Here is a 14,581-nt window from a genome sequence, read left to right as displayed (position 1 = left end):
ATGCGGACCTTGCCCACATGGGCAGCGTGTCCTAGAGCTGGGTAAGCAGAGGCTTCCAGGCCAGATGCTATCTGCAGCTCATCAGAAACCACAAAAACAAACAAGATTCTCTTAGGGCACAAGAAGGCATCCCCCAAGGGAAGAGCATTATAGCTGTCCCATTCTGAAGACACAAGTGTCTTGTATCTTGCTTATCACTTATTTAATAGGCTTCTAAATTTCAGCAAGCTTGAGGTGAGGAGATCTTCCCTTGGTTTTCAGATAAGAAAAGGGAGCTTCCAGGTTACCCACTCATAGCCAGACGTGACCACCATACTAAGGGAATGTTCCCTCACCCATCTCCTCTTCTGAAGCACGGTGACTTTATCTTTATATTGTTTAAAAGCAAAAGGGTATCATTAATAAGACAAAAAGAAAACCAGGTGTGGTGGCTCCTAATGCTGACCTCAGCATTTGGGAGGTTGAGGCAAGAGGATTGCCAGAAGTTTGAAGAAAGCTTGTGGCACATAGTGAGTTACAGCCCAGCCTGCTCTAAAAGTCAGACTCTGTTTCACCAAATTCCTCTCCCTGCCCTCCCAGAGAAGAGCACACCGGTGATCATCCAATACTTAATGGTCAGCCCTGAAAACATGCATATAAGCAACTTTATACAGATTGTGTAGGTTATATTTAGGAATATATGTGTATATATAGATGCTTATAATGACAGTTAACCAAGAGAGAGGCTATGGATTTGAAAGAGAACAAAGAGGGGTATAGGGGAGGCTTTGGAGGGAGGAAAGGGGAAGGGGGAATGGTGTAATTATAATCTGGGGGAGGGGCCATGACGGGGCACAGCAAAAGTGGCAAAGTCCTACAGCTTTTCTTTTAAATTGCACTCAGAGTGACCCAGAAAAGCAAAGAAGACAGAAGAACCAATTTTTAAGTTATGTTCACAGAGCCAGGAAGAAAAAAAGACAAACAGGAAATGATAGTACCACACTTAGGAATGATGTCATACTTACTGCCACAGGAAGAAGGCAGATCTAATCAACTCCTCTTGTTTTGTTTTAATATTTTTTGTTAAGAAAAAAAAAACAGCTGGGAAGCTAAGCCTCATTTGGTAGATATCACCTGTGATCCAGCAAAGTTTGTTTATAGTCGCCAATGGCACAGCTTTTGAAAATGAGATAGATCTTCTGGCTACATCCAGGAGGTGGAGGTTCACAGTGTTCTGAAAGAGAAACCACAGCCCCTGCCCTGGTGTGGACTTGTGTCCTGGTAGGGTCAGCCCTAGCCAGGGGAAGGAAGGCAGGCCATTAGATGGCTTCCGGCTTCAGCAGCTGTAAGAGAAGGTGACACGGTAGGGCTATGCCTCTGCTGAAGGAATTTCATAACTAAAAACACTTTCATTAGAGGAAAGAGGGAGAGAGAGGGAGGGAGGGCTACTCAGCACACCAACACCATCAACTTAATGCTGCTTGTGTGTGAAGAGCTTCTCTTTTGTTCTTGTTTTTGCTTTGGAGACAGGGTCTTTCCTATGGCTAAGGCTGGTTTGGAATTCACTCCGTAGACCCAACTCTCCTATGTTTCTCTCATTAAATCTGGCGTTTTGGTTAGATTGTTTCTGCCCTCAGTACTGGGCTTGCAGACACACCAGTTGGAAATCCAAACTTAGGTCTTCATAGTGCAGCCATCTCCCCAGCCCTGTTACATGATTCTTATTAATGCTTAATATCTTACCAGGCATGTTTGCTATGCTTTCTCATGAACGATCATATCCATGCTCATTTATAAAATGAGTAATGACACCCAGACAGAAACTTGCAGGAAAATTGAGAGGAAAATGTTCTAGGGCAGTGGCAAGTCAAAAGCCCTATTGTGGGCGTGTACTTGGTACATTGGAGAAGAGCAAGGAGGTCGATGCAGAACAAATAATTGTATGTAAAGGTGAGATTTGTAAGATGAGGAGCTAAGAGGGGTACGTGCATAGCAAGAGCAGAGCGTGGCATGGAGCAGGCTCTGCAAACATGTCAGGAATCAGACAAGCAAGAAGGCAGAAGGCCAGTCACAACTAGCCAAGGCGGCTGGCTCTTAGCCTACAGACTAATTGCCGTTAGTGTAGAAGCAAAGTTCAGCTGGTAATAGGTAGATTCAAGGAACTCAGGATTCCTATCAGAACTGGGAGTGGTTTTGTGCAATATTTTATGACTGGAGTTCTTTCCTGAGACCTATCACATGAGGTCTGGTGTGGAAGTTTCCACCGGTGCCATCACACAAGCACCTTGAACGTTTGAGGTTTTAGAGCATCTTGAATTTGGGGATGCTCACCCTATGTTAGAATTTTGGTTCCTTAGAAATGGAAATGATTTATGAATTTTTCAAGCTGAGGAGAGATGAATGTTGTAGCAGCATCCAGGATGAGGTAGAAGACAGGAGAGGCAAGAAGAGTGAGTAGAAAGCCGTGGAATCCATCTAGACATCAAGCCTTGCCTATGAGAGAACAGCAGCATAAATCAGAAAAGGGAGGAGCTGAGGGGCCCATACCGTAAAGGCTTGTTTGATCTGAATGATCTTTTTGGAGAATATTGAGATAGTTGCTGCCAACTTGTCAGTGGGCTTAGTATTTCTATGCCCTTTAGATTATAACTCAAAGCCCAAAGATGTTTTTTCTTCTGCTACATCACCCTGAATGACAAAATGTATTTTTCCTCCAGCCACCCCTCCTACTGGTAGCTAGTATCTATTTCTAATAGTTTATTGAGATCTAAAGAATCCACATAGGTTTCTTCCTGACCAGAGGCTGCCATTGAAACTCTAATGTCTGTTTTATTTCAGTGCAAGCAGCTAACGACTCCATCTGCAGACTCCAACAGAGAGAACAAGAACGGAAAAAGGTAAAAATAGGTAACGAGCAAAGGGGCATATAATTCTTAACATCTGCTATAATAATATTAGCATTTACTTTTAGTCTAAAAGTTCTCTGAGTTCATTTTCTGATGTTTCTGATATGCTGACTTCAAAAGACTTAAGGATGGGGCTGGAGAGATGGCTCAACAGTTAAGAGCACTGATTGCTCTTCCACCACACTCAGGTTCAATTCCCATCATCCACATGGTAGCTCACAATTATCTGTACCCTAGTCCCAGGGGATCCAGTGCTCTTTTGTGGCCTCCATGGGCACGTCCACATGATACACAAATGTGCATCCAGGCAAAACACTCACACAGACAGTAAATATACAGGAAAAAAAATTAAAGATGGCTAAAACATTAAGATGTGTTAAAAACATGGTACCATCATCTTTCTTTAATTTTTATTTGTGTGTGTCATGGGGTATGCAAGTATGCTTGTGGGCAGTTGTGCTTCTGCAGGCCAGACATGGACATCTGGTGTCTTCCTTAGTCCCCGTACCCCATTTTGGAGACAGGATGTCGTTGACCCTGGGCTCATTAATTTGGATAGATTGCTAAACAGTGAGCTGCAGGGACCCTCCTGTCTGACTGCCCCCAGCAGCTATCACTGGTTACAGCTGCATGCTGCCACTCCCATCCTTAACCTGGATGCTAGGGATGTACATCCCCATTCTTTCTGTCTCCCAACCCCCATCCAGTTTTTATAATTTGAATATAGACTTTTTCAACATTTCCATATTTTCTCTGAAAGTAATATTTGTCTCACACAGGAAAGAGAAAATAGGACTTTTGTATGGCGTGAAAAGTGCCCACCTGTTGGAGAACATGACCCTTGCCTATGAGCCTGAAGCATATTCATTGAAGCATTTTGCACATTCCTTTAGGAAAGGTGGCAGGTGCTCAGTGAACAGTAACGGGGGTGTGCAGCCTTAGCTAGGCAATGCTCTGCTTAACTTGAGTTGTATCATAACTCAAATGTGGAAAGTCAGGGTGAAATGTGAGTAAATGGGATAATTTGGTGTTTTCACCTGGAAACCTTTTAATGTTTCTGTAATTTACTCATTGATCTAAAGTAATAAAAACACACCTCACATTTACTAGTACAGATGTTGAAACAGCTAGTCATTCTGAAAGCAGTGTCTTTCTGTGTGTTCTCCTTAACTGAGGTTTGCCACAGTGTAAACAGATAATGGAATGAGACTTACAGAGTTGCGATTTTACATCTTTTATCCTGTTTTGGATGTTAAGAGAGTTTGGAAGCTCTTGGAAAGTTACATCAACTTTTGTAACTTTGGAAGTTTGGAAGTTACATCATCAACACTTGATGATGTAAACCTTACTGAAAGGACCTGGTATTTGAGCCAGATGGGTAGGCTACCCTGGGGTTCCAGGGTCCATCTCTGGAAGCAGCACTTTGCTGACCACAGAGGCAATACCAAGGCAGAGTTATGGTTGGGAGACCCATGTCATGTGGAGTGCCAGCACAGTCCTGAGTGAATGGAAGGCAGGGACTGGAGTGGACATGTCAGTCTGGTCAGCAGAGACGTTTTAATCTTGTGCTTTGTCAGCTGCCACCAGAGAAGCTAAAATCTGGAAATCCTAAACTACAAATACTAATAGAAAATAGGCCAAAGTCTGCATGGTAGTCAAGTTACAAGCCTTGTGTGATCTTAGCCAAAGGAATGATTGGGAAGGCATGGCACCCACCCATGCCTGACCAGACTGGCAAGTAAGAATTCAGTTGCTGGTGGGTAGAAGACAGATGTTAGAGGGTAAGGAAAATGACATAAGCGAAGACCAAAGATAGGACAAACTAATGTGCAGTCAATTTGGATGTCCAGATGACAGCTCTGGGTGAGTGGAGGATCCTGAATTCTGGATTGCACACTTTGTTATTGGGGCACAAGGAACACTTCTGCTTGTGAGGAACAGAGTATCTGGTAGAGTACTGACTGCACACTTTTGTTTGTTTTATTTTGAGACAGAATCTGATGTAGCCCAAGCTGGCCTTATACTTCCTATGTATGAAAAGATAGCCTTGAACTCGTGTTCTTCCTGCCTCTAGTTCCCATGTTCTATGACTTAAACTTCTGCACTGTGCCTGGCTTTAAAATGAGTGTTTTTTAGTATAGTGATATGCTATTCACCAAGAATTAGTATCGTGTCAGGGGACCTTGCTTTGTAGGGAGCCACTCTGATTTTTCCCCTCCAGATCGTTTAATAAATTAACAATCTTGAAATTATGAAAGAGGTGCATTTAGCAGCAAGTGAAAATTCCTTACATTCCTACTGGGATAAACCTTTAGTCTAAGTCCTATGCTTTCCGTTTTATACTTACCTAATTATCAGAGCACTAGAAGTTTATAGCTACAGGTCCTTAAAGTTTTTTATTTGATTTTACTGTCACCCCACTTCCTCCTGAAAGCTTGACATGACTCAGGTTTTAGTAGATGTGCTCTCGAATGTGTGTGCATATCCACCCACCCACACACAGTTGTCATGAAGATAAAGTTTAGTTCCTTGGACAGCAAGTATTCACAAATGAAAAATGACCTCTGTTTGCACTTACTGCCTAATGTTAGCTGTTGCCTTGGGTTATCCTGTTGGCCACGTTTTGCATATTTGAAAGGCTCTCAGAACAAAGAAAGATGGGAGTAGTAATGGAATAAAATAGGCTGTTACTATTAATCAGTAATTCTTTTATGTTAAGACAATTTGTGGAATTCTGTGGGAAGTAAATTGATAAGCGTCATTTGTCCAAATCACATTTCCCACAATTGATATCTAAAAGTACATTCAGAAGAACAATGTATGCACATTCTGCAGTTGTTTAACATGTCTTAAGAACTACCCTAACACAGAGTTGTATTCTGGGCACTAACAGAATAGTGAACTGAAGTACAGTTGGCTGAAGAAGTCCATGCTCTTAAAAACAGGCCATAGAGAGGTGAGGTGGCCAGAAATGACTGTCAGAATGTAAACTTGTTCCAGGTATATATATCCACTTTGGCAGCCCTGTCCAGCCACCCTGGTGACAAGGAGTCGACTGTGAGGGCTTCTGTTTCATCTTGACCAGACACTTGCTAACTTTAGCTAGCTTCCTTTATGATGTTGTCAGGAGAGCAGTGACATTACATGAAGCCGTGTTCTTGATAAGAGTTTGAAAATAACCATTGTTCTCCATAGAATTAGAAAGTGCAGTAACATGAATACATATTACTCTATGTAAAATAGTTTTAATAACGATACTTCTTACCGAAGTCATTTCCCTTATGCTCATGTAAAATCAACAGTATGTGTATTACTAACAGATGTTCCAAACCTTCCTGATGTAGGATCTCATCAGAACCCCTCAGGCTGGCCTCTGCCTCCAAGTGCTAGGATTATAGCCATTACCTGCCTTGTTGGCTTCCAAAAGACCTTCCCAATCTCAGTTGGCCTGTTCAGAATTTCCTTTAGTAGAGTTCCTTGGGCTTGGTGCTGCTGGCACTGTAGACCGGATGTATAATGGGGCCTCCATGGGGCGTTCCTTGATACTAGCCTCTGCCCAATAGTTGCCATAGCATCTCTCTCTCTCATCCTGTGTTCCCACGCCAAACATCGCTTAAAGATGAAGAGAACTACTGACTTAGACTAATGCATGCAGAAATGTTTCTCCTCTGTGTCCAGGCTTCGTGTATATACTTGCTTCTACATATAGATTCGTTTCAGGATCATTTTCTACTTAAATATCTCTAGTGTGATACTACCACAAGCCAATTTATTATTACTCTTAACTTTCTCTTTTGTAACCTGATTTGCTCATTTGACCAAGTAGATGGAGATATTATTATTGTAGCTATTGTTTTCAACTGCACAGTTACAGCCCATTAACTAATTTTCAGAGCCATGAAACTCAGTACTTGTTAATACTAATGTATCCTCTACCCCCATGCCTGGCATCCAGCATTCTACTTTTTGTCTGTATGAATTCTATCATAATGGTATGTCATAAAAGTGTACTCAGATGGACTTGACCTCACTATATAGTTGAGCATGGCCTCAAACTTGTGTAGCAGAGGATGACCTTGAACTTCTTGACCCATCTGCCTCCACCTCTTGCCTAGTAGAGGTCTCTATCTCCAGTCCTGCTGTTTGCTTGTTTGTTTGTTTGTTTGTTTTTGTTGTTGGCTTGGGTTTTAGTGGTGCTGGAGATTAAACCCAGGATTCCCTAGCTCAAGATGGCTGATTTCTTCAGAATTGGTTTTCAAGGCTTGTTTACATGGTAGTATGCTACAGAAGTTTTGTTCTTTTAAAGGATGAATAGTTATGCAATTATGCATGCGCTTGTACAAGCACAAATTTGTGTGTATATATATACACACTCACATTACACTTTGTGAATCCATAGCTTTCTGTGAACACCTGGGTAAACTCATGACTGTTCTAAATAATACTGCTGTTGATATAGATTTAAAAAATCTATTCATGCCCTTTCCTTTAATTCTTTTAGGCAAATATCCCAAAGTGGAATTGCTGAATTATATGGCAATTCTATAACTCTTTTTTTGAGAAGCAATCATAATATTAGCACATAGCTTTGATTACCACACACCTTAAGTTTTTATCTTTAAGCACAGTATTTTATGACTTTGATTGCCTATAAAAACTATATTCCATGTTCTTGTCCTTTTTCGAGTATTTCATGTTTCAGGTTAATTTTCTACAGAATTAAATATTATTTGAAAAACAAAAGTTTATATTATGACGATTGAAGTATTTACCTCAGCAGAAGATGGAGAGGTCAATACTGTGCTGTGTTGATGGGGGAAGTCCTGTGTATATGTTTCTCTTATTGGCTAATGAATAAAACACTGATTGGCTGGTTGGCCGGGCAGGAAGTGATGTAGCTGGGCAGTAACAGTATATAAGCAGGGACAAACAGGAAATCGCTCTCCTCTCTTCTCTGTGAACATGCTGAGTCAGTCACCACATAAGACAGCAAGAGGAGTAACAGGTCTGAACCCTTTCTCTGGTAAGATTAGACCACATGGAAATACTTAGATTGATAGAAATGGGTTAGTAATTAAATCAGAGCTAGCCAAAAAGAAGCAGTAGACAATGGTCAACAGTTTCATAATTAATAAAGCATTTGTGTGTTCATTTGGGACTGATGTAGCTCTGAGACCAGGCTGGCGGAAAGAATGCCCATTACACCGTGTTCTGTTTCAGACTCCCTGGGATCCAGTGTTGGAGCGTTTGCTCCTCTCTGCTCCTGTGCTGATAGCATTTCTTCCCACCTCACTGATGAGCCCTTTCTTCTTCTGGTGCTGTCTTAGACACCAGTGAGCTCTACAGAATGTATGTGATGTTGGGCGCTTATGCCTAGTATCTTCTGAAAACTGCAGTATTTGTAGATAGACCTTACAGCTTTTCTTCCCCCTAACTTACAAGTGTGCACTTACAGTATTGTCAGCATATAACTGTCTTATTAAGGCAGGAGATCAAGCAAGGGTAAAGTAGAGTGACTTCAGGAACTCCTTAGTAGGAAAGCCACAGAAGATCTTTATTTGGGTTGGGAGTTGTCAGCTTTCAACATAATGGTCACCTGGGCTTTGAGTCCAAGGGATGATTTGCCTGACAGCAAAATGCTGCTTGGGTGTGTATACGTCTTGAGTCAACAATGTTCTACAACTGCAGAATAGGAATACTTGGGGCTGGAGAAGTGACTCAGCATTTAAGAGAACTTAACTGCTTTCAGCCTGGTAAGGAGGCTCAGTGGTTAGGAGCCCTAGTGTCCTTCCAGAGGACCAGAGTTTAAGTCCCAGCACTCACTTGGGCAGCTCACAACTGCTTGTAACTTCAGCTCCAGGGATCCAGCACCCTTTCTGTCTCCAGGGGAACCCTCACACACGACATACATTAACACACACACACACACACACACACACACACACACACACACACATTAACACACACACACACACACACACACACACACACAAATTTGGGAAGAGAGAACACATAGTGTTCTTACAGAAGAACAGAGTTCAATTCCCATCATGACTACTGCTGCTCACAACCTCCTGTAACTCCAGCTTCAGGGAATCTGATGCCTTTGGCTTCTCTGAACACTAACTGCATGTGTGCATGCAAGCACACTTAAAAAAAAAAAAAAGAGTAGAAATGCTGATCTTAAATGCTGATACTAGCTTTCTTAAAAGTCTTTTCTAACAGCCATATATGACTAACAGTGTATACTTCAGATGGAATGAATTGAGCACAAAGGTAGGAGGACTGTGATTTTACTTGAGACACCTGTATTATTTGACTTATTACAAAACCCTGGTGCCGAAACCTGTGTTGTTAAAATTAAGAAACAAACACTTTTATCTGGCAGGGGCATGAACAGTGCTTCAGTTCTTTAGGCCAAAGAAACTTTTAACATGATCAGTGTTGTGATGTTGGTGATGAGTGGTCCTGAGTTTGAAATGAGGCTCCTGTGCCTCCTCCCAGGTCTCTGTTTCTCTCCGTTGAGCTGCACTGACTTGGGGGTTGTGTGGCGGGAGGACAGCCTAGGTAGCTGGCTTATGGAACAAATCAAAAGACCAGCTAAGCCAGTTATGGCTTTTTAGTTACAAAGAAAGGAGAAAACTGACTTCAGGGTGTTAGTATTGCCTGTATTTATTAAAAAGAAGGATTCAGGCTGACAAGGTGGCACACAGTAAATAAATAAAGTTGAACAAGGTGCCATTTTCATTTAGTGTGTTTGTATTTTCTCTTAGCATGTGACATTCCCTTTAGACTGTCACAGTTTTCGTGGTTTTATTTTGTTTTTTTTTTCTTTTTTGCAAAAATTCCTTCAAACTAATTTAATAAACTTCTCATGTTTTGCTTGGTTTCTGGAGAATTCCAACCTGTAAGACTAACAAACTTAAAACAGTAATATGTTAAAATGGTGGTTTAAATCGTTTCTCAGATGCATTGGCTCCTGGAACCCTCATGTAGCCCCTTTTTTCCACTCTCTGCTACATGCTCACATCCCAGTGCTCTAAAGCATGTTTTAGGGGAACATGTAACTAAAACCACATCTTCAGATTCATTTCAATTCTCACTTTAAAACTCTCGGTTCTTGAAAACATTAGACAACTTAGCAGAAAACCTATAACCAGAGTTTTTTTTGTTTTGTTTTTTTCTCTTGCAAAAGAAAGGGTTAGCAGCCTGTGTAAAACCACCTTGCCAAAGACCTGCTATGCAACCCTTGGTAGGAAAGGCATGGGTTTCCAAGCTAAATAGACCTGAGTTTGACTCAGCAGTCCAGCTGTTAGATAAGGGACAATGGATAGGCAATGGTCTGTCCTGAAGCCTTCATTTATTTGTCTGTAAAATGAGTTGTGTGATGTTACAAGAGGAACTTTTAGAAGTGGGTAAACAATGCTGAGCAGCTAATTCTGGGGTGCATTTCATAGTCACTGAGAATGTATTGGCCTTTGTAGAGCTCCCAGAACTTACAGACTGCCAGAAACAGTTTCACCTTTTCCTAGTTCTGGTGCTGGCATTCAAGTTCACAATCTTTTTATAATTTTAAAATTTTAAATTAAATTATAATTACTTTTCCTCCTTTCTTTTTCTTCCCCCAACTCTCTTCCTATGTACCCTCTCACTCCCTCCTAAATTAATGGCCTCTTTTTCTGATATATACATGTAAATAAAGAAATACAACCTGCTACATCTATTTTGTGTTAATGGTTTCTGGGCTGACTACCTGGAATTGAGCAACTAAAGGGGGTTCATCCCTGGGAAAGTCTAGTTCTCCTACTCTCAGCTTTCATTAGTTACCTGTAGTTCTTTGTCTGGAGGTGGGGCCCCATGAGACTTTTTTCCCCCTTCTGTGTTAGCATGTCAACTGGTATCCTTGTTTGGGTCTTGGTTAGGTAGCCATATTATTGAGATTTCATGTATGTAGTTTCCTTGTCGTTTCTATGGGGCAGAGTCTCATAGCAGACTTTCTGGTCCTCTGGCTCTTAGACTCTTCCCTCCCTCTCTTCTGAGATGTTGTCTGAGTCTGAGGTAGCACAACCTCTACCCTAACCTAATTAGGGTTGGGCACCCTATGGTCAGATGTTCTCTGCATTTTGACCAGTTGTATTCTGTAATAGTTTCCATTTGCTGTAAAGAGAGCCTCTTTGATCTGGAGTGAGAACTGCACTTACCTGCAGATATAAGGATAAATTAGACAGATATTGGTTACTGCCAGGATATGAGTGCCACTATTGAACTTGAGGGCTGATTTGCCATGGTAATCATTGTTGTGATTCATAGGCATCAATTGCTTTCCTCTTTTGACAGTTTGCATAGTACCTCTGGTAGACCTCAGGAAGGAAGCTTTCAGGTGACACCCAGCTCAAATCTTCCAAGTCCTGTGTCTGCAAATTCTTAAAAGATATACCTTCAACCTCTGGGAAGCAACTATGCATAACAGCAGTAGCCTATATTATCTGGGGAGTTTCTTGGACTCTTTGGAATTGGCATACAAGAACTTAGAAGGGTTTTACATGTTCTGTGTAGGTTCTGGTGGTTTGTTTCATAGAACTTTGACGGAATCCAAATCCTTTTTTTTTTTTATTACAGTATTCTGTCTGTATTTTATGGTACTCAAGAGAAAGCAACCTTTGTTGGTGTAGAAATGTTAAAAACCATCCTGAAAACAACTTAGATATTTGACATGAGATGGTAGTATCTTTAAAAACCAGACTGAATCAGGAGATGTTTTGGATTCTCCTGCTAATGTGTGATTCTTTCTAATGTATAAAAAAAAAAAGTTTCAGAAATTTTAACTTTTTGCAGTGACATTTCAGTATGTATTTTTAGACTTGATTAAAACCTTATGTAGTTGCCAGGCGTGGTGGCACTTACCTTTAATCCCAGCACCTAGAGGCAGAGGCACATGGATCTCTGAGTTCAAGGCCAGCCTTGTTTACAAAGTGAGTTCTGGGACAGCCAGAGCTGTTACACAGAGAAACCCTATCTCAAAAAAATCGAAAACCAAACCAAGACCTATATGTAGTTAATCAGAACTTGGAGAAAAATAAAAGTGTGAAGATGACTTGAATTTTTGTTATTTAATAATACTAGAAGGCTGGTGGTAGAGCACTAGCCCAGGGATCTCTAGGCTCTGGGTTCAGACCCTCATGTCTGTTCAGATGGCTGGCACCATAAAGACACTGAGCATTTGAGAAATTGTAGAAATGGGAGTACCTATGTTCATTTATAGTAAGAAAAGTTTTAAATGTTTCTGATATCATATATTTATTTATGTATGTATGAGGCAAGGTCACTCTGAACTCACAGGGACCAGCCTTAGCCTCCCAAGTGTTGGGGTTACAGACCTCACGTATAAGTTCTTAGTGCACATTGAAATAGTCATGCACTTTTAGCACTATGACTTACCCACTAGTTGTTGTAGTAACTGTCCATTGATAACATTGTTGTGTCATCTGCATGTGTCTGAAAGATGCTATGTGGCTGTCATGCTTTGTTTTCTCAGGTGATTAATGACCACTTGACAGCTAGTGAGAAGAGGCGTCTGCTCCAGTGGGAGGAGTTCCTGAAAGAACAGCCACAACACCGAGCCGAAGTGGATGACGAGCACAGAAGAGCCATGGAAAGGCTCAAAGAGCAATATGCTGCAATGGAGAAGGACCTAGCAAAGTTTTCCACCTTTTAAGAATTTGATCTACAGGGACAGATGAATGAGAAAGCACTGGCTTTCCACCAAATCTTCCCACCAACCATGTAGCCTTTTCTTCAAGCTGAGAAATATACTCAGTGGCACTCTAAGGTCTGAAGAGAGAAACTTCTGGAGCCAGATAAATGTCGGTGAAAAGAGAGTGCTTACGTGTCTAAATGTGATCATTTGAAGAAGAGTGAAAATGGGACACATTTATTTCTAGCCAGATTTGGTCTTCTTATTGGTGATTAGTTTAGATTGCCATGTGTGGATTTCAGGAGTCCATTTTTACCAAGGGTAGATGGTTTACCATTTTGGATTAAATGGCAGCTGTGACAGCTGCCTGTCGAAGCATCTCTGAGGAAGGCTTAGAACAGCTTCTGCTGTGACAGAGATGCCGTGGTGAGCTTTGAACAAACTTGCTTGGAGACACCAATTTTGCAGTACAACACAATACCGTGTGTTTTACTGGGTGACAAGACGTACCTGATTGGTGACCTTCTAGAACTTAATATTTCCATCTTCTAAACTGTGCTTAGGAGAAAAATGCCACCAAAGTGCATTCTGATATTTAGCCTCTCCAAGGATCATCATCTTGCCCATAGTACTTCCTTGCTTTTGTGTGTATTTAGCTTTGGGCAAACTTTTTAAGGGATAGTGTATGTGCATGCTTCAGCTGCTCAGGGGGTAGTCGACAGAATCTGCCAAGGAGGCCCTTCCGAATCATGTAAGTTAGCTCTGGGCAGACTAGAAATGTCCGCCACACTGCAGAGGATCTGTGTTAGAGGTAAATCCCCTCAGTGTTGACATCTGCTCTCCAGCAGATGTGTCCAGATGGAACACCGCTGTCCATCACCACTGTGATCTTTACACTTGCACTTAATCTAGTCGAAGAACCACATGGAATTTCATTTGCTACAAATTAAACAGACTCGCATGCAGTCATTTGAGGAGATGCATAGCCAGTGGGTTTGAGGTGCGGGTGAGTGTTTCTAGTATTTTCTGTTGCTCTTCAGTCAAGAAAGGTAAGAAAGAAAGTACCTAATTCTCTGGTGATATCTCAGTGTTCTCACTGCAGAACACTGACAATGCTTGCCTGTGTAAATGTATGGCCAACTGTGAAAGCTTCATTCTTGGCTCATGTTGAAATGTGATTAAAGCTAATAGACGAGATGAAATGAGTATTTGAGATTTCTTTCAGTAACACTGAACTTCTGCCAACTTTCTCTGTCTGCTACTGTGGACCTGACAGGTTCATCAATCATCCTTTGGTCCCTGGACTGAAAGAGCACTTGCTGACACAGAAGCATGCTAGAATTTTCTTAATTCTCTTTCAGTGGATGGAAAAAAAACAATTCCAAAAATATCCCACACGTGAAAAGGGAAGGGAGGGGGGCCACAAGTAAAAATCCTCTTTGTATCATAGGCACTCTTTGGAATGTCATTAGTGACTACCACACCCTTAATAGCTGCTGTCACCAAATCAGAATTCTGTGTGCCAGTGGGCTTGTATACCTTGGTCACTGGACACATAACAGCAAAGATTTCCTGTGCTTTGTGTGCATCAAGACAAATAATAAATACTTTCCCTCCTAAATTTGTATATATCTTCCTAAGGAATGTAGAACAGGACAGTTTCGAAGCTTTACATGTTAAGCACTCAGTTTTCTGTAGCACTGTTAAAAGGGTCAGTTGGTTGGCTTTTCTGCTGTCGTGTCCAGTGGTGAACACTTCTCCTTTTCTTCCTTTCCAACTCATCTTTGTTACATATTTTTATTTAAAAACTTAATTTTATAATTTACATTTGTGCTATGTTGAGTAGAGGTCCTGTGGGTTATGTGTGGTTCATAGGATTCTAACAATCAAATGAAATAATATAATTTTCAACCATTAAGAAATGATGATTTGAGTGTACATTTTGATTGTAATTGAGTTTTCCTTGATATGTGACATTTTCTTTGTTTCCTAACATATATGG

At 41.2% G+C, this 14,581-nt stretch overlaps 1 protein-coding gene across 2 annotated transcripts in view; it reads left to right on the top strand.

Annotated features, from left to right (window-relative positions):
• Bloc1s5 (biogenesis of lysosomal organelles complex 1 subunit 5) overlaps positions 1-14,581 on the top strand; it is a 102,266-nt gene that overhangs the window by 24,243 nt on the left and 63,442 nt on the right. Inside the window, exons 4-5 of one of the 2 annotated variants that reach the window (XM_027410387.2) lie at positions 2,818-2,876; positions 12,421-13,776. In XM_027410387.2, coding sequence (XP_027266188.1) covers positions 2,818-2,876; positions 12,421-12,600 — 239 coding nt within the window. In that variant the 3' untranslated portion in view covers positions 12,601-13,776. Of the gene's footprint in view, positions 1-2,817; positions 2,877-12,420; positions 13,777-14,581 lie in introns of those variants that run through there. The other variant, XM_027410388.2, reaches the window with a different exon arrangement.

This window comes from Cricetulus griseus, chromosome 3 (assembly GCF_003668045.3).
Source record: "Cricetulus griseus strain 17A/GY chromosome 3, alternate assembly CriGri-PICRH-1.0, whole genome shotgun sequence".
Taxonomy (NCBI): domain Eukaryota; kingdom Metazoa; phylum Chordata; class Mammalia; order Rodentia; family Cricetidae; genus Cricetulus; species Cricetulus griseus.
This window is presented reverse-complemented; position numbering and strand designations above follow the sequence as displayed.